Here is a 20,181-nt window from a genome sequence, read left to right on the forward strand (position 1 = left end):
TTAATGTTTTCATAGTTGACATTACATGATATTAAGGTTGTACATTCAATCTCTTATGTACGTATCTTGTTTGAACCACCTCCTTTGTAGCATTTACCATCCAATTTTAAAAATTCTTAGTTGTACACTTCAGTCTACCTCCATCAGGACAGAACATAAGAATTGTACAAGCTCAACCAAATGCTTTTATAGTGAAGTGAGGTATTTTAAACAGGATTCATATATGCCAGACCAGTTTCACCTCTCCACGTTAGGCTTATTTCTCAAATTTGCTTAACAGGAAAAATCTGGTCCAAAGATCTTGGCAGAAAGGGGAAAAGTAAGGCTGCTCTTGAATTGCCTTCCGGGGGACTGCAGAAAGCATACTGAAGGGTTTTAAGACTGCAGTAGGTCTACGGAACACTGGCATTCCCCCCGTACAACAGGGATTTCAGAGCGCCTGCAGGAAAGAACTCAACAACCCCTTCCTGTGATTCCATTGAAACTGTATCCTTCAAACACCGCAACTGGAACCCAATGGATTGCAGTAGCTAGGGGTCGTGCCTTCCCCTATGACTAATAGATCTTCCTTCCTTTCCCCCAGCCCAGCCAGCCAGGCTCTTCTCCTTTCTCTGTAAATGGAGGACATGCCATCTCCACTGCTTCCTTTCTCCCCCTGCGTTATCAGTTTTGATTTAGCAGCTTACAGAGCCAATTACAGGCTAAACTCTGTAGAAAATGCCTCTCATTCTGCACGTCTGCAGACAGCACTCCCCTGAAGGAAGGGGGAAAAAGCAAGGCAGCAACTGTAGGCTAATCCATCTGTAGATGGACAACTTCAACGTATCTAACTTACACAGGGAAAGTTTTACAAGAAAAGCTCAATGCTCTGAGTTACGCATTTGAGAGTTCTAATCCTGCAAAACTCTCAACCTCAGTAAGGTCCTGTAGCAAACTGAACAGCTCATGTGCTAGTGTTGGCTCTTCTCACTTCTGCTGCCGTAGGTCATTTGCTTGGATGCTCCTTTTAGTGACTGACAGAAAAGCTGACCTGAAGGTCCCATCAGCCCCGAGTGAAGACAGGATTATTTCCATGGTATTGCACACTTGATGAGGATTTGTTCAGCACATTAAAAAACCCAAACTGTAGCAAAGATAAAATTAAACTAATTGGTTCTTACTAACAGAGGAAAACAAAAAACTAACAGTGGGCATTCACTTGTTAGGGAACTCAGCATTAGAAATACCTGACTCGGGAGGATCAAGTGGTCCTGTCCACAGAGGATTTTTGCTATGTAAAAAGTGCGATCTTTTGGTTACTATGCATCCAACCTTTAAGACATTACCACCTGAAGCCTTGCCCGTTTTGTTCCGGGAGTACCTTGTGTTCATACGCTCACAGTACCAGAATTTTGCAGCACTGCCTATTGCAGACAACACTTGCTCATTCACCTATATCCATACGACTCTGCCTCCATCTCAGGGATCATTAGCCATCTAAAGACACAGCCAGAGGCCTACGCAGAGACTGTTCTTTCCACCAGAACCTGTGAGAACAAACACCACGTGCAGGTGGTCAGACGGGATGACATTTCTTACTGCTCATCTCAAGGTTGGCTATTTAAAGGTCTCCTCCTAACTAGACAATGACAAGAGCCCAGACATCATGCTATTAAGGACTTAAAATCCAGATATGGATCTAGCTGCTTTTTAAATTTGTTTTAATGCCTATGTTTATATTATCAGTAACAGGTGGCTAAATGCAGGCTAATCTCTAGAAACTGCTAAAACATGCTACAGAATGGGATTCCAACTTGGTATTCTGAATGACCACCTTACCAGAAGTACACTGTAGAGAAGAAGCCATCACAAGTCAGTCAGTGTTTAAGGAATTTTTATTAAACCAAGAACTTTATAATCCAAATTACGTTTCTTTGCTCAGCTATCAATTCTCACTGTCAACGAAAACAGCAGTGATATTCTGAGCTTTTCCACAGTAAAGAATTACAGAATTAAAGAAAGGAATGCTTTAAATTTTTGTACTGTGCTGAAAATTCTTTTCCCCTGGGTTTATAAAACATTAATTTGTATTTTTTTTATTTTACTACTTTTTTGAAATTTTAAATCAATAAGTAATCTAGGGCTAGCATTTGTTTTGCTAGCCCCAGCGTTGCTCTGTACATAAGCTTCAAAGTTTCCTTTCCTTTTTGTATTTATTTTATATTTTGCAATGTTTTTCTCAATATTTAATAGTTTTTCCATGTTTAGATTTTTTTTTTCTTCGGTGAAGCGAAGTTCTAGATTGTAGTCCCAGACCTTCCTGCAAACAAAAACAGTGACGTCAGCACCTTGTTTTCTGACACGCTTTCTGCAACTGAAAGCCCAATAGCACTTCGGGCTTTTGCAGTATCAACTACATCAAAGTTCTTCACAAACAGTGGATCAGAGTTACCCCCCACTTTTTAGAGTCATGAAAGTGAAGTATCCCAAGTCTGTGATACTGAGTAAGACAAAACCGACTCCAGAACTAAACAGTACTCTGGCACAGCATGGCCTTAGACAGCGGCCATGCGCAGTAGTTTGTTACTGTAACTAACTTGACTGCAGGTCTCCTCTACTCTTAGGGCCAGCATACCAGGGCTAATCGAATAACTACACTAGCAGCATGTTCAATTTCCAATTACTAAAACATCATGGAGCACATGGAGTAATGGTCTCAAAGTTTGGGCACCTTAGTTTAGGACAAAAAACTTATTCAGCACTTGCTTAGCTCCAGTATGAAAGCGTCACTAGTGTGGAAAAAATATGACTCACGTTCTGCCTCCAAAAGGGAGGTTGCAGAAATGAAAAGACCAAGAAAAAAGAAAATTTTAAGTGATCAAATGTTAAAGCAGGCATCTTCAACTGATAGCTATAAATGTGGAAAGTTCATATACAGGCGAAACCTAACTGGACTAAACAGAGAGCAGACTCCTGTATTATCCTCAACTCCATCTCATTTTCCCCTTTCAAAATTGTAAAGCTACCACCTTCTGCCTCTGCCTGTCATGCACGATTAAGATACTGAACCCAGAGAAGGCAATAAAGAAAATCAGTATTTTAATTAACATAAAAGATAAATTCACCAAAATGTGAAGTCAAGACAATATGTAGTTTAGTTTCTAGTTGTGTAATTTTAGATTTTGGCAAGTATAGACAAGTTATAGTGCAAATAAGCTATTTCATTTCTACGGAAAAATGGTTGGAGCATTGTTTCAAGCTTATTTCAATTCCACAAGTTCCTCTTGAACAACAGTATGAATAGTAGCATTTGACAGAACTGCCCATTTGTACACACGTGCCTAGAACTAATTCCAGCTAACTGTGCTGTTAAAAACCATGCTTTAACTCCAGCTAAATACGCCAGACACGTCATTAGCATTTGCTAACCAAGAGTGACAGAACTGGACAACAGGACTGAGGACAAAATTCGTTTACAGCTGTGACCACAGCTGCTACTTTCTGTGGCTGCAAATGATACAGAGCCTGGAAGCATGCTGCTTATAAGGCTACAGACTAAGGACAATCGCCCCAGTCAACCTGTAAAACTACAATGCTCGGAAAACTTACTTATTAAACACTCGGAACCCCAGTGGGATTATTAACTGCCTTTTGAGCAGCCTCTTTAGCTTGGTGGGCTTGTAGTACGGCTACAGCTTTATCAACCTGTTAAGTAAAGAAGAAAAATTAATAAAGGAAGCGTAGCAATTTCTGTATATTTAGGTTTGCACGTATAATTGAAAGATGTTTCATGTAAGCTGCTGCCACCCTTTGAAAGAGGGTATTCTGACTTCTCACCCTTGGCCACTGCTGCCTTGCTGCTGCTCCACTGTGCCAGCATGAACACCTGTTAAATCAGTGCAGACGTAACTACTGATAAAACTTGTGTAAGGCAGAAGTCCACCTACCTTCGAACGAAGAGACTCAGGAGACTCGAGCATGTAGAGGAGTTCAGAGTTGTCCATCTCCAACAACATACCAGTGATCTTACCCGCCAGAGTAGGGTGCATGCTTTGAATGAGAGGAAATAGACGTTCACCTAGAGAGAAAAATGTTACTCAGTGACAAATCTCATCTGACAAACAGCCTAGATTCACGGGAAAAGGGGAACAAACACCTTGTTCTACAGCTAAACCTATTTATTCTGCATTTTAAGTTTGATAAAAGAGTGCTTTGACTGTCCTTCTGCTACAAGGCATAGAGAGAGGTATCATGTACACACCTAACATCTGCTTTTGTTGTTGTGGAGGAGCAGAAGCCAACATGGAAGCAGTCAAGGGTTCCTGACCTTGCACATGGACAGCAGGCTGCAAATTGATTTAACACCATTTCAAAATTAAATTCTAGTTCATAATTAGGCTTCAAATACCCAACGTTCCACAACTCATCATAAACAATGCCTACACTGTCAGAAACATGGAAGAAATTACAACCAAGTCAATTTAATCAAATAGTGCTGGTTAAAGCTGAGTGATGCTGGAAACTGGTATCAGCTGCACCACTGTGGAGCAAACACCAGGAGAATTCAGGCTAAGATATCAAGGAACTGGAAAACATGAAGTAACACAGGATCACACCCTGTTCTCGGTGAACTTGAAATATACTTAAAACCCCAAGGCTGCAACACTGCTGCCACAGTGCAGAGCCTGAATTCTAGAATAACAAAGACAACTCTTAATCATAAGCACCCTCCTCCTTCCTCTACAAAAAACACCAGAAGCATGGACCAGTTCCTAAAGTTACATACCTGCTGCATAGCAACCTGCGGCTGTCTATTAAGATGCTGCTGAGGATTACGAACATCTCCAGTGTATGCGTATTGTAGTACTGTGCGTACAGCAGGAGCAGCTGCAGTGGCAGCTGCTGCAGGACGTGGACCCATTGTTTGTGCTGATGTATTAGCTGAAAAAAATAACAGAATTGAGTATGTGAATAATTCGTTTTTTTATTTAGCCTACACTGTACAAGTTACAAAAAGAGAACCAAACCAGCCCAAACAGAATAACTAATTTAGGTACTTTATTATAGAGTCATCTCAGTAGTATTGTCAACTGTCACATCACTAGTCGTATCTGAAGGTTCAAAGCTCAAAATTTTCTGGATGTTACTTTGAGTCACTTCACTAATGCACTGCTTTTCTTAGATGCTATTGGAAAAAAGATCTGTGAGAAAACATTCACTTTGGTGGAGTATTAATTTAACTTCATTTTAACCTCAAAGGACACTTGATTTCCCGAGCACACTATGTCAATAGTCATCCTAAAAAAGATACTTTCACAAAGCAGATAGCTAGAACATACTACTGCCTAATACATTCAGTGAGAATTAAGACTCCCTTACAATTAGTTCTGGTTCACTCAGTGATTTGCAGATTCTGCATACATGACGCTGGCTCACAGAATTCTATGACAAATAGTAAGAACTAAAATCCTATCATCTCAATATTTCTACATACGACCTGTCATTCCCATTGCCATGATGATGCTTAGAAATGGCAGAAGCTGTCATGTAGTATTATTAAAATGCACACCAAAAGAAGTAGTGCTCCATCCTGAAGAAATGGGACCACAGCAGGCGTCTCTGCTGGGACAACATTTGAGGCAAGAGCCAGAAAAGGAGGGAAGTGTTACCACACAATACTGAACTTAGACATGCATTTGAGCGATTATTCTGAATCAGCAAAATTAAAGAAGTCTAATACTTAAAGTTTGCATAAACAAAATTCACCAACACGTTGTGTTGACATGACTCGTGGAACTTGTGAGGAAGCTGGTCTCATGGTGCTAAATGGTGGTCTGGGTGCTGCTCGGCAGATAGCACCAGGCATGTTTTTGAATGCTATGTTTTAGAGAAAATAAAGTAAGTTACACGCTGAAACACCAAATGGTGAAAAGAGTTCGGAAGTAACACCGCTAATACAACAAAGAGAAGACTGATACTGTAATGCCATGAAATTTGAATATATTTTCATTACATACAAGGTGCAAAGGTAAATGCTATGGAGTTTACTGCAATCACTGGAAAGAGGTAAGGAAGTGACTTACGACGAGGTCTGGCACCCTGAGCAGTCCAGCGAGGACTAGGTCTAGCAAGTTGAGCGAGTTGATTAGTAGGATAGTATGCAGCAAAGTTCTGAGTCTGTCAAATATAAAAACATCGCGTGACTTTGTTATCTTTGAAGGGCACGCTGAACAGTCCCTCACCTTTCTGCTATGACATGAGAGTGCTGAAATTACAGACGTGCTAATAGTTACATTTACTGTTACATCTGAACAGATTTTATATACAGTACAAACCATTCAGTTACTCATCTCTACACGTACCTGTGGGACAGCTGCCATGAAGCAACCTGAAGGAGGTGCTGGCTGGTAAGGGTTGATTACAGGATTAGCTACGGCTCTTACATATGCCATTCTCTGCATATGCACGGTGGTGAGAAGAGCTTGGCGCTCTTCTTTACGCTGGGCTAGAGCTACATATAATGGTTTATTAGCCACAATTCTACCATTCATTTGTGTGACAGCTTTGGTGGCTTCTTCTGGTGATGAAAAGCATACAAATCCAAATCCTTTGCTGCGGCCACCTTCCATCATGACCTGTCAGCACAAAATTTAGTTTTAAAACAAAAGAATGTCTTGCGAGTTGAGTGGATATGAGTGTTTTTCAGCTTAATAGAAGTGAGACCACAGGTTTTACTAAAATGATTTATAAGAAGGAATATAATGCTTAATTAATAACTTGCTATTTACTGAATACTGATGAAAATCTCAGTGAGGTAATAACGAGCACATTATTGCACCAAAGATATTTTTTCTCACATTAATATCAGCACTCAGTTTATTTCAAGAAAGGATGATCATATGCATTTAACCTGAGATGTACAACAATCAGGAAAGCAGATATCCACGTATATAGTGGCAGTGGTAAGTGACTGGATCACACCTGTTAGTCAATGAAATAAATTACTCTTCCTTGGTGAAGGATCACTGTTCGTTTTCAGAGAAAGGATGAGCACAATCTTTACTTTACCTTTGCACTAGTGATTGTACCAAATGGGGAGAATTCTTTTCGAAGACGCTCATCATCAATCCCATCAAGATTTTTCACGTAAACCTTTGCACCCTAAAGAAAAGGCAAGTTATTTCTGAAAGCAAGTGACCTGGGTAAATCTAAAAATATCATAGAATAAAGTTGCTATTCTTGAATTAAAACTGAACCTGGTATCTGGTGAACCTGTCCTGCTTCATTTGTTCAAACTTGTGCTTCAGCTCCGTCTGTCTTTCCACCTTTTTCTGAGCCCAGCCAACATAGATTTGTTTCCCATTGAGCTCTTTGCCATTCATCTCATCTACAGCCTTCATTAACAAACAAGAAATTAGAAGTGTTTTGTATTCCAATGTTTTTTCAGGCATCCAAAAAAATGTAATTCAAATACGAAAAGTTACATAAGGATTCCAGAGAAAGAGGCGATCCGTCTCAAATATCACTAGTGGAAACAAATACCCCAATACTTCCCCCTGCTTAAGTGAAATGGAAATTGCTTTCCGAGCGTGTTTCTGTCCAGTTAAGAAAAGTCACAAAGGATGCAAAGAACTTTTCTTATATCAAGTTGGCAAAAAATAAATCAAGTCACATAATGAAGAACTATTTCTCCAGCCTCATCTTGCTAAAGGCAGAAAAAAGAAAGCAAATTAAGTTGAAAAGCTCTAATTCACACATTTGACTTGTTTTTAAAAGCAACATCTGAAACTGTAGCATCTAGCAGATTTTCTTATACTATATGTTAAGCTACAGTTGGCATATATGGCTTCTAAAAAGAATGTTGATATTTTCTTAAGAAAATACTTAAAGAGTATGAAAATATTACATTTTTTTCCTTTATGCTGTTTCAAGTTACAACTATTAAGATATTAAGACTCTGGCACAGATTTAGTCAATTAATTTAAAACTATAAGTCACCAGCTTACTGTATACCTTCAGAATCAAAGCCATTAAACACAGATTTACTGAGATATTAAAATTTTGTTATTTAAAACACCCAACAGGTGATTCTGATTACTGCAAAAGAAACAATTCATCTATGAATGTATGCAAGACTGAACAATGTAGATGTTAAGACAGACAGGATTTGTTCTAATCTCTTGTTTGTACACTTGCAGTACTGACAAATCACCGAAATGCCCTTTGAAAAGCAAACTTCGTTTGCTGCCCTGGTTTGTTCTGTGCTGAGTTTTTCTCCTGATGCTATGTCCCTACTGCCACAGTCAACTGACACATCAAAACAACCAGCTGACAAAGAATTAAGTTATACAGCACACTGGCATGTTAGAGACACAAACAAATTAAAATGACCCTTCTTCCAAAGGTACCCTTCAGAGTAAAAGCAACATCACAGGGCTCTACGACCGCTTTCTTATAGCTGTGCCAAACATGCTCCATAAAACTTCCCTGCTGACTTTGCACTGCTGAACTTTGAAAACACAATCCTTTCTGCCTTGCACAAATGTTTTGTGCAACCAAATTGGATCCAATGATTCATCTGGGTTTTGCAGAGATGTAATTATTTGCTACGCTTGCATGCTGCCTAGCATGAGGGAGTCCAAATCTCGTTGAGACCTTTAAAAGCCCAACTCCAGCAGGTTATTAAATTATTCAAGATTACCCATTTCTACACTAGTCCCAGCTGTCTCGGAGCATCTTGAGTTAATAGGCTCCTCAGATCAACTGACATTTGCTTGTTAGAAAGCATTCTAAATGACAGGAACTATGCTAAGTCATTTAGGAAGCAGACACCTGTTTTTGCAGTGTTCTTGACCAATTAAAAACCCTTAATGAATTCACAAGATTTCAAATCACTCAATGAAACGTATTATTCAGGTCTCAGTTACGGAATTCCTAAAGTGAAGTCCAAAAGCTTACTTTCTGGGCATCTTCATGTCTTTCAAAACTAACAAAGCCAAAGCCTTTGGATTTTCCACTCTCATCAGTCATAACTTTCACGCTTAGGGCAGGACCTAAAAAGAGAATGAAATACTTACGCTTCGTACATAGAACGTCTTCTCTTCACATTCTGAACATCCTGTTTGCAAGTCTTAACATTTAGTTTGTTTCACTTGTATTACAAAGGACTCCTGCACCAACCATAGTATCTAGTAAACATCACCCATTAATATAAAACTGCTACCGTGCCCTGATGCTGAAATTCAGCCATTACGGCTGAAGCCTGCCATGCTGAACTCAGAATCATAGAATTGTTAAGGTTGGAAAAGACCCTTAAGATCGAGTCCAGCTGCTAGCCTATTACTGCCATGTCCACCACTAAACCATACCCTCAAGCATTTATTTCTCTCCTACTGTACTTTCAACCAAAATGGGGTAGTGAATGAAACTGTTTTTCTCATTAAAAATTACAACATTTAAAAAGCATTAGTGCTTCCATCCTTTGAAATAGGTACCGAAAGTTGGAGGAGGAGGCCTTTCTGTTAGGCATGTGCCTCACCATTGATCCTGGTGAAAGGTCATCCCAGTTCATCAGTTCCAAACCTTTGAAAAATTGCAGTTCACAGACTCAATTGAGACAGATATTAGCAGCTAAATTTGCCACTGTTTTGACCATAGATGCTTCCAATAGTGAAAAGGAATTTCCTGTAAATGCTGCTTAGGGCTGTTATGGAGTATACAAGAGTATACAAGGCTTTGTCCTGCTTTACATGATGTCCACTGGAGAACAGCAAAAGCACGGAGGCAAGAAAATACAAAAGCTGAGGCTGAAAATAGATGTGCCCTATAAACCAGTGTAACAATCTGTAACTGAATTAATCAGTTTGCCACTTCCTATTTCAATGGTGACACATCATATATATTGCTAGATCATGATCATATGCCTGCCATAATTTTGCCCCATGCATAACTGAGGTTCAAGACAGAACCAAATAGCTTGCCAATGGAAAAGTTCTCTATAATTTCCTATTAGGACGACCTCCGCAATGCAACCAAATAACGAAAGCAGAGATACTCTGAATAAAGAAAAGTCCGCAGGTCAATGAAAGCAATAGCAAACTCAATTGTCATGTATCCGGTAGAGAATTCATAACATCATTCTGTACTGAAAGAGAAAAACACTTCTATTTGCAACTTAAAAGAATTTGCAAAACCCATTCAAAAGATTATTTGGACACACTATTTTTCAGATTATTGGAAACAATTCTGATGGCAGGATTACGTATGCTATTCTGCATATTTAGAATTCTGAGTGGTATTACTGCACTTTGAATCTGAAATTGGAATTAAGTATCAACTTTTCAGTACCTTTAATTTTTATTTTCTTAAATCAACATCAGACAGCCAGCTGATTCCTTGTGCTATAAGGTACTGTACAGATAAGATATAAGCAGTAAACTGAAGTTCACTCATTTATACAAAGTTTAAGGCATTACCAAACTTGCCAAAGAGTTCCTCAAGTCTCTCATCATCCATGTCTTCTCCGAAATTCTTGATGTAAACATTGGTGAATTCCTTTGCTCTGGCTCCAAGCTCTGCCTCACGTTCCTCGCGAGATTTAAACCTTCCAACAAATCTAGTTGCAGGAGAACAGAATAGTGTAGATTAAAGGAGTCTGTCAAGGTTTGAAAATTTACTTTTATCCTCTGGCATCAAATTTTATTCTTAATCATTGTTCATTATAGGCATGAAATTCTTTAGATAAAATATTTACAACAGAACTCCATCAGAAAAACAATTTCGCTGTCCTTGCTACATCAGTGTGCTTATCACCATTACTGGCATAAATATGCTTTCAAGCCATTGGCGAGATTGTTCACTCTTATAAAACAGCCTTTGACAACAGGAGCTGGACAGTGGGAAAGAGTAATAAGTACAGTGGCTAAACAGAAATTCTAGATATCAGCATAATCCCTCTGCCATACTAAAAAATTGGCAGCCTTAAAGCAGTTACTGTTCTCTGATCCAATTTTTAAGCAAGGAGTATTTAACTAACCTCCCCCCACTCCCTTACACACCTCTCCAGCCTATACCACAGCAAGACTTTTGTTTGATTTGTGGTTTTGTTGGGTTTTTTTTTTTTTTTTTTAATAGGCATAGAAGAATGAAGAGTTCAACCTGCTCTTCAGTCAAATGCCATTGCAAATTGGCTGGGAACACCAAAGGTCAGTTCATACCATCAGAGAAAGAACAGAAGCTGAACAAAACACCGCAACCCAAGGAAGTGCAGGCGTCACATGGCTAACACTGATTTCTGACCATTTTGCTCTTGAATCATATTGTCCAACTTTGTAGCTCCAAATCTGACAAATCCAATTAAGTAGCATACAGTAACTCAGCGTTTTCTTAAACTCTGACTTCACCCGATTTATAGCAACAAGGATGTAGAAATGATAGTGCAATTTATCCTTTAGATTTTGATAGTGAGTGAAGTACTTGAATTCACTTTTAAAAACCTTGCCTGAATGGAAATTCAAAGCAAAATTAACTAACATGATGTCTTTTACCAAAGTTTATATAAATCACGTGCTTTTATGACTACATGCTGACTTTTTTTACTAATTTTAAAAAGTTGCATAAAGATGGAAGCTGAGTAAAAACATCCACAGTACCCCAGTCAAGGGCAGAACAAGCAGGAAAACTAAAGTTTTGAAATACAAGTTCTCCCTGTATGTGGCTTGATCCATCCATCTCTGCATGCAAAAATAATGCATGACGGTAAGCTGATGCTGATTTCTGTTTTCTGTTTCCAAAACCTCTCAAGGATTTACAGAGCTATTCTTTTACAACTATACCAAATACCATAATGGTCCCTTAGGCATAGCTGTGAGGCAGTCGGCCCTGCCTCAAGCCTAGATATCACTAACCAAGTAGACAAGTAACTTTTCTCCCTACCGTATAGGACAGCAAAAATGTTTACAACATAATGTCTCTCAGTTTTATTCTCTACTCCTATTTCCTAGATATACCTATTAAGAGACATTCATGTAAAGACATTAGTGTAATCCGACCCCTATTCAGGACTGCGTAACTCTAGAACTTTAAGTTTCATCCAAAAAATGGGTAACATACCTATCCCACAACTCTTATAAATGAAGTATTATTCAGAATACCCAATGGATTGTATTTTATCTCAGACTAGTAAGATCAGAAAACCAAAGACGTTCCCAAATCCTGATTACAGCATTAGCTTGTAAGACAACTAATAGAACAAGTTTTTTTCCCTAGACTCCATTATTAGCATTTTCTGAACTTATTCTGCCTTTAGAATAGGCAGGTGACACAATGCATCGTATTCCTAGCACTAAAATTCTAAATCCTCTTCAAAATTAGAAATTTTTAGAACCACCTGTCTTTTCTAGGTAAGCCTTAAATATTTGTCCGCTGCAAAATGAACTTCAGTCTGTTGATCCCCAGCTACGCATTTATGTACTTACACTTTGCGGCCATTAAGCAGCATACCATTCATTTTTTCAATAGCTCTTTCTGCAGCTTCTTGTCTCTCAAAATGTACAAATCCATAACCCTTGGATCCACTTTCATCACATACCACCTATTAAAGAAAAAACCCTGTTGCAATACCCATGGAGTGTTTCCAGCGTAAATTGAGTTTTTTGTGTCAAACCATTAAACGCAGAAATAATTTTCCACTAACCTTAGAAGATAGGATGTTTCCAAAAGCAGAAAACGTGTCCCACAAAGCTTTGTTATCAATTGATTTGTCCAAGTGTTCGATGAAGATATTTCCTACACCACTTCTGCGTAGAGATGGATTGCGCTCAGACCACATGATGCGCACTGGTTTGCCTTTGATGACATCAAAGTTCATGGTATCCAAAGCTCTTTCAGCTGGAAAAACATCATGGAGTTAGTAAGAAATGCTAAAGTTATCTTAATAAGGACACAATAGCATTTGAAGTGCAATGCTCCATAAAATTTTCACTGTTTTAAGTCCAGTAGCACCAAGATGCCAACCCAAGCCTCCAATGTAAATAACCCTCACTCCGTTTTATGCAAGTAAAAACTAGCAAAAACTCCTCAGCAAAAGCTGTGCTCAGGAGACAGGAAGGAGCACAAGTCAGCTAAACAAGCTGTAGAAAACCCAATAGCCTAAAGGGTTGGACCCCATCATGAAAATATGGTACAGTGACAGGAGAAAACATATTGAGGGATGACAGTTACTACCTATTCCACAGGAGGAAGAGTTTTAGCACTTGTGACAATCAGCTGACCACTCCCACATCACATAGATATATATTGTACCAATAAGAATATTTTCAGGGGCACAGCATGTGCCTATATGAGGCCTTTTATAAACATTAACAACAGAAGTCCTAAATCACCAATACCCCTAAACTGACAAAATTTCTTTGCTAGGTGGAGTTCAAGCCTGGTTCAGGCAGCTGTTCCATCCAACTCCTTCCTTAGTGACAAAAAAGATCTGTGACGCACTTCAGGGCAAGGAACAGCTCAAAGATATTTAAAACTAGCACTTACTTAATTTTGAAAATCTGAAATTATACGTATATATTAAAAGCTTATGACAAAATACATACAAGCTCAATGAAGGAGCAAACATTAAGACAGCAAAACAAAGTAGCGTAACCCAGGTTTTGTTACTCCAGTGAAGCAGTTTTTCCAGTAGAACTCCACAACTAACTTTTCAAAGCCTGAATGTAAGTTCTCAGTGTATTTAGATAGGGAATTATCACGACTTCTTCAGTTTTCATACGTCCCATCAAAGCAACATGACATGTCTGTGATGTTTTAATTCATAAAGGTATTTAAGGAAGAAAGAGCAACAGTTCTCAGGTATGGCAGACACATTTTAAGATCTCCCACATCAGCTCCTTTTCATCGTTCCTGCACATCTGGAAGAACACTGAAGAAAGTCCCAGTAAATACCTGAAGCCACACTCATTGGTATGAACTCGCTTTGCACAGAGCAGAGCAATGTGATGTTAACAAGGCTGAAATGGATTTGGTATTAGTTTGAAAACAGTAACTACATCAGTTAATTGCTCTTTTTAGGAGAAGGACCAAGGGCCAATCCCATTGTGAAAACCCTTATGTTTTTCTTCTTTAAGTGCTGCTTTTATCTTTAGCTATGTTGCTGGATATCACGGCCAAAGAAAATTTGCAATCAGCCTCTGGTTCAGCTGGTACACAATGTTTTACGTCCTTTTTTGCCATGTTTTCAGATTACAAGTGAATTTTAATATCATAGTCTCTGAAAGACATCTGTAGAAGTTAACAGGACAGGCTTCTAACATTTCCTCATAAAAACCCCCTCATGTATTGATACTATTACCGTATTCACATGACAGTAGCAAGTCAACAACAGATTTAAGCTGAAGCCGCAAAAAATACAAGCTTTGCCAGTCTTTTAAATACGTTAACAAGGCTTGCACAAGCTTTAATATAAATTAAGCAAGGGAGAAAATACAACCTAGATACTGATAATGAGAAACAAAAAGCACTGGAAGGCTCTACATTACAACAGGAAAAAAAAAGATGGCCGAAAAATAAGAACCATGGATATCAGACTGGCCACAGTAGAAACATCTAACACTTTGGTATTGCCCTGGAAATCATTAGAACTATTACTGCCAGCACCAGCAAAAGTGCCAGCAACAAACAGTTCATTAGTTCCAGAAGTAGTAACAGGGCTTCCTTTACTAGAAAAGAGGCTTTTCTAATACATGCTAATTGCTTCTAGAATAATCCTGATGCTCCTGTGTGTTCCTGGGCACAGTTCCCAAACATCTGACTCAAAGTGGGTCCTAGCCTTCGGAAACATTACCTCTCTCCACTAATACTGAGCACGTATCTTAGACGAATGCGATTTCTCCAGAAAGGCAAGGCCAGCATGGAAACTCTCAACAGCTCTCCTCTTCTATGGAGCAGAAGTACCAGAAATTTAAAGATTTCTGCTTAATCAACACTACATTGTCATTCCACAACAGATTTTAAGACGTTACTAGAATACATCTCCAACCAGGTACAAGCTACTGTCATTAAAATTCACAACCAGTAAAACTGGCTTACTTTCCTTACACTTCAGCCATAAAAGGCTGCGCACCGTTTGCAGAACACAATTCCATTCAGCAGTTCACTTGTTACCAAGTGGACACACCTACCCATGCTGTAACTTTTGCCGATTCTGCTGGAGCTTTTATTGAATGAGTCACCAGCTCCCATTTTAGTTGCGGGCAACTGGACAGCCCTCTTTAGTAACAATTTCAAAATCACATGGAGTATACGCTTAATGCTAAACTGTGCTAAACGTACATAGCAATAGCTATAAAATAAACACCTGGAAACATAATAATTCAAAAAAACCTGAAGGGAGAAGCGCAGTTTCAGATTGCTCAAGAATATTTCCAGTTTAGTGACTAAACAAGGTCTGGGTTTTACTCCAGACTATGACTCAAATTCAGAAAAGGCACAACTATGAAAAGTGCACATACCTCACAAATGTGTCATCAGGCCCAATTAGTTCTTGGAAGAGCTTTGAGATCCCTAGTTTACAGCCAGCTGGTGATGTCAAACACACCTTCAAAGACATTTTTCAAAACCCCAGCTAGTTGTTACTAGCTGTTTAACAAGCATAGCCTGAGACATAGCTAAGAATTAGGCTAACACTAGCTGCCAAGAAAAGGCAGCTAGTTTGGAATCAAAATAAAACCAGTACTACTGTAAGAATAACCATTCATCCTCAGAGCCCCTATTTAAAGGTTTCAGCAAATGGATAGACAGATCCATTAATGAAAAAGATCAGCAAATGCTTTCTCGGTATTGGCCAAGAACATAGAATTCTAAAAAAGCTGCAAAAGTCTAATCATACAAACTCATTTAAGTATATTTTAAACAAGTGCTTCCAGCTACGTGCCAGACGCAACTTTGATACAGATGAGAACTACTTTTAGCTGAACAGGACTAGGTGTAGAACAAAACACGCGTGCTTCCCAAAGACCAAAAAAACCCCTTGTAACATTTGCAGTAACAGCATTTTGGCAAGAGGCACATTCTCAAACCCTGAATGCAACGCACTGCTCAGGTGAAAAAGCTGTCTTTGTTCCCACATCTGACAAATTACAAACTAAGTCACAAAGCCCAGGGTTGAACAGGTTGCTCAACTAATGACAATGATGAAGTCGGCCCTTACAGAATTCTATCATTACTAAGGAGAAGCATCTGAATCACCTTCAACTTCTGCCTTCACATTATCATATCGCAGTGCCGAACTGTGCTAACCACTTATTTTTCTCTTTGAGAGTAAACTGTGCCGTAAGCTTTTATCAAATGAAAGCAAAGTATGTTAAAACAAGCATTCAAACCATCTCATCCTAAACAACAGCTGAATAAATTAAAAGCTATCTGAAGCGAGAGCTGGTAACAGGTGAAATATCTGCCTATTAAAAAGATGAGACAGTAACTTTTACTACCTACATACGGATATCATGGGTACACCAAAGTCTGATCTGATAACGGCTACACGCTAAAGCCAATCTTGAAAGCCAGTTAATCTGATTGCTTGAGAAGTCTGTAATTCCAATGTCTCACGTTGATATGCTTGAAAATAAAACCATTATAACAGAAAGCTGTTTACTTAACTGTACTTGAAATCAAGCACGTTCTAGCTGGCCAAATTTATTCTTTTAGTTGGACTCCACAAAACTTAGAGCTGGTCACATTCAGATCTTTCACCCAAACACCCTCCAAAAGAACAAGCCAGTTTGCCAAACTTGGCACAAACGTGACCAGAACTACATGGAAAGTTTCTTTACAGACATAACTTTAGAGAACCAGCAACACGTCGTATAAAGCAAGTTTGATAAAAAGAGACAGCTTGGGAAACAGAATGCCGTAGAGTTTACTACCAGGAGAAAGGGATGAGAATACAGCTTCCCACATGAAAAGCAAGCATAGGAGGCCCAAGTAATTTCATCCCGTCCCTACACGTGACAGACCTGACACGGTGTTTTAGCTTATTTTGCTTTCGCCTGTGGTTTGACTGGACGTCTATGAAACTACCAGGCGATCCGGTACGTCCTACTTCCTTCTTTTGGGCCTCTTAATCACCCAATACACACCCAGCTCCTGCGTAGTTACTAAAAGATGCTAATGACTGGGATGCTTTATTCAAGCCAGCCTTCATCTCGGATTCTCGATGCAGCCGCGCACGGAGGTGCCAGCCTGTGGAGAAGCCGCCTGCACACACAGACAGACACACAGACACCCACCCTCCCCACGGCCGCCGGGAGCCGTACCGGCCCGGGTCAGCTCCCCCAGGCTTCCGGCGGGGGCCCCCGGGTCCTTCCCGCCCATCACCGCGGCCTCGCGGCTGCTCTCGGTCGCCGGCGGCGGGACGCGGAAGAGCCTCCCCCCACCCCCGCCCCCCTCCCCGCCACGAGGCGCGGGCGGCCCCGGGCCGCGTGTCAGCTAGACGTGGCCCCCCCACGCGAGCCTCCCCCCACGCGGGGCGCCAAATTCGCCCGCGTCCCGGCAAGGGGAAGCGGAGGCAGCGGAGGGAAATGGATGCGGGGCGGCGGCGGCGGCGCCAAGCCCTGGTGGGGGCGGCGGAGAAACACGGCTCCTCTGCCGGCGGCCGCCCCGGCGCTCCCCTCACGCCGCCGCCTCGCCCGCCGGCTCCCTCCCGCCCCATCCCATGCCTTTCCCGCGGCCCCTCACCGTCAGCAGGCTGCTGGAAGTTGACATAGGCATAACCGAGCGACCGGCGGGTGATCATATCCCTGCAGACGCGGATGGAGAGGATGGGCCCGACGGGGCTGAACTTCTCGTAGAGCATGGCCTCCGTCACGTCGGGGTGCAGATCCCCCACGTAGAGGGAGGCCACGGGGTAGCTGGGGGCGCTGGGGTTCATCCTGCCGCCGTCTCCCGGAGCGGGGGCGGGCGCTGACGAGGCGAGGAGGCCGCGGCGGCCCGGCGGTCCGCTGAGGGGAAGGGCCGGCGGCGGGGGGGCTCACGCGCCGGAGGCGGATGCGAAACTTAACGGCTGCAGGAGGCTGTTGAGTGGCGGCGGGCGGGTCCTGGCGCGCGCGGTGCCGGGCCTCGCGCGGTGACGGCGGCGGCGGCTGGCGCTGGCCTCGGCGGGGGTCGGGATCGCTCTGTCTCCTCTCGGCTGCGCCGGGTCCGGGGGGGGCTTCGCTTCACCGGGTTATTTTATATCAACCCGGCCGGTTGCAGAAGGTTGACGGGAGGTGAAAGAGGGAAGGATTATTATTTTTTTTCAGGTGGTTTTTTTTTTTTGCTTTTTTTTTTCCATTTTTGTTTTTTTGCATTTTTTTTTTTAAATATTTTTAGTAATAAATGGTGCGGCGGGGCCGGGCCGGCGTGTCCGGGTGCCCGGAGCACACGCACTGCGCACACAGCTCCGACGGCGCCCGGGGGACAAGGGGAAGGCCGCCACCCCGGCCGCGCGCTATATATACCCGCCCCCCACCGCGCCGCACGCCACGCACCGACCGCGCGCACCGCGCAGGCGCCGCCGCGGGAAGGGGGCGGAGAGACGCGGGGCGACGGAGCCCGGACGGGGAGGGGAGGGGCGGCTGCGCCGACCACGCATGCGCGGCGGGTGTGGCGGGGGGGCGGGGAGGGAGCGCGCCTGCGCCTCCCGACGTCACCGGGGGTGCGGGGGGGGGGGCTCGGCGCCAGGGCGCATGCGCATGCGTCAGGGCACCTGTGCGCGCCGGGTGGGGGGCAGGCGGGCGGGTCAAAGGGCGCGTGCGCACCGAGCGGACCAACGGCATAGCGGCGTAGGGCGGGAGGGGGTGGGGTTAGCGGCTGCGCGCATGCGCCCCGCCCCGCGCGCGTCTCAGGCCGCCCGTGTGTGGAGCGGCTGCTGGCAGTGGCGCGCGCGCGCGCGGGCGGGCGGGCGAGGAAGGTCGCGTGCCAGCCCTTCCCTCCCGGGGCGCATGCGCGGGGGGGCAGCTTCCGGCGTGAGCGTCGTGAGTGGGCGAAGCTCCCGCCGCTGTAACGGCCGCCGGTTGGTGGCGCCTCAGCTCCCCCCCCACCCCATGCTCCCCGTTCCTCGCGAGGGTTTGAGGCTGCCGTACGGGAAACGGGCGCTCTCCCTCCCCTTCCTGTGGCGGCTCGCCGGTGACTCTCGGCGCCCCGCTGCCCCCCTGCTAGGGGCGCTCGCTCCCCGTGCCCAGCCGTGGGGCCGCTCAAGGGTGAGCGCGAGCCTCCTCCTTCTGGCGCCCGGGCTTGGAAGTGTGTGTGTTTGTTTGCTTATTTTTTTCACCGCTGGCTTGAGCGTTGGGTGCCGTGACCTCCCGGGCTTGGCGCGCTCGCACCTGTAGGCAAACGTGCGGCTGGCTCACCGGGCGCCCAGCGGTGCCCTTAATTAACCCCCCCGCCCGCCAACCCCGAGCCTTGCGAAGCAGAGGCACGCCTTTTCCGGGCTGCGGATTTTGCTCAAGAAGCGGTGGCGGGCTGGAGCAAAATGCGAAGCTGCGCGCCGGGAGGAGGATTGTCAGTAGGCTGGGAAAGCCTATTTTAGCGGAGACGGAGCGTTTAGGATCTGCCCTGCTTGTTCCTGAAGTTTAATGTATTTGGTCGCTGTATTCTCTGTCAAAACATTGAAGTTTTGGTTGTAGATTGGATAGTACCGGGAATTAGCTGGCCGTCTTTCTGTAGCTCTGAAGTGTGTGTAAGGCATCTGCCGTTATCCTAGGCAGTTTGGGGGTGGGAATGATGAACGGCAAAAATGTCCTGTTAGAAGCCTGTCAGATCACTGTCGTGACCTGTGCCATATAATTTTTCGGGGAGAAGAAGCAGTCCTGCGGATTTTAAAAAACCTGTGGCAAGTGTACTGCTGATTTACTTTTAGCCAGCTTCTCCAGTCCTAAAAAATGAGGCCTTTCACAAAAAAGGGAAGGTATTTTCTTATCTTTTAGAATTCTATGTTTTTTCATTATCAACCAATTAAACGTTTCCAATTCTTAGAAAAGAATAGAATCGAATCAAATGTGCTGCATTCCTGCGAAACAAATTAGTATAGATGAAAGGCAAGAAGCCAGATCTTAGTTTTGGAGAAGTCTTGGAGATAAGCTCTTTTATGTTTAATGTTGTTGTTCTTCTCTTGGGGGGTTTGTTTTTCCTTTTTCCCCACGTAGTTTCAACAGAAAGAGGAAGAAA

The 20,181-nt window shown here is 42.9% G+C and overlaps 1 protein-coding gene across 1 annotated transcript; it reads right to left on the reverse strand.

The window, feature by feature from the left end:
• Positions 1-1,856: 1,856 nt before the first annotated feature.
• Positions 1,857-18,426, reverse strand: LOC135311099 (polyadenylate-binding protein 1-like). The gene is made up of 15 exons (XM_064440248.1): positions 17,713-18,426; positions 12,674-12,867; positions 12,456-12,571; positions 10,455-10,594; positions 8,938-9,032; positions 7,236-7,373; positions 7,048-7,140; positions 6,342-6,614; positions 6,063-6,156; positions 5,746-5,856; positions 4,766-4,920; positions 4,241-4,325; positions 3,927-4,057; positions 3,589-3,684; positions 1,857-2,299 (listed from the first exon to the last, which is right to left on the reverse strand). Exons 1-14 carry the CDS (start codon positions 17,903-17,905, stop codon positions 3,592-3,594), a joined length of 1,911 nt encoding a protein of 636 aa, XP_064296318.1. The 5' UTR covers positions 17,906-18,426; the 3' UTR covers positions 1,857-2,299; positions 3,589-3,591.
• Positions 18,427-20,181: the final 1,755 nt, after the last annotated feature.

The sequence above is a fragment of the Phalacrocorax carbo genome, unplaced genomic scaffold (assembly GCF_963921805.1).
Source record: "Phalacrocorax carbo unplaced genomic scaffold, bPhaCar2.1 SCAFFOLD_58, whole genome shotgun sequence".
Taxonomy (NCBI): Eukaryota; Metazoa; Chordata; class Aves; order Suliformes; family Phalacrocoracidae; genus Phalacrocorax; species Phalacrocorax carbo.

Coding starts and splice junctions, on each gene's coding strand:
- LOC135311099 (XM_064440248.1), bottom strand. CDS start 17,905: ATGAACCCCAGCGCCCCCAGCTACCCCGTGGCCTCCCTCTACGTGGGG. Junction 12,868..17,712: donor CTTCCAGCAGCCTGCTGACG/GTGAGGGGCCGC, acceptor ATGTTTTTCCAG/CTGAAAGAGCTTTGGATACC. Junction 10,595..12,455: donor CTGCTTAATGGCCGCAAAGT/GTAAGTACATAA, acceptor TCCTGCAACTAG/ATTTGTTGGAAGGTTTAAAT.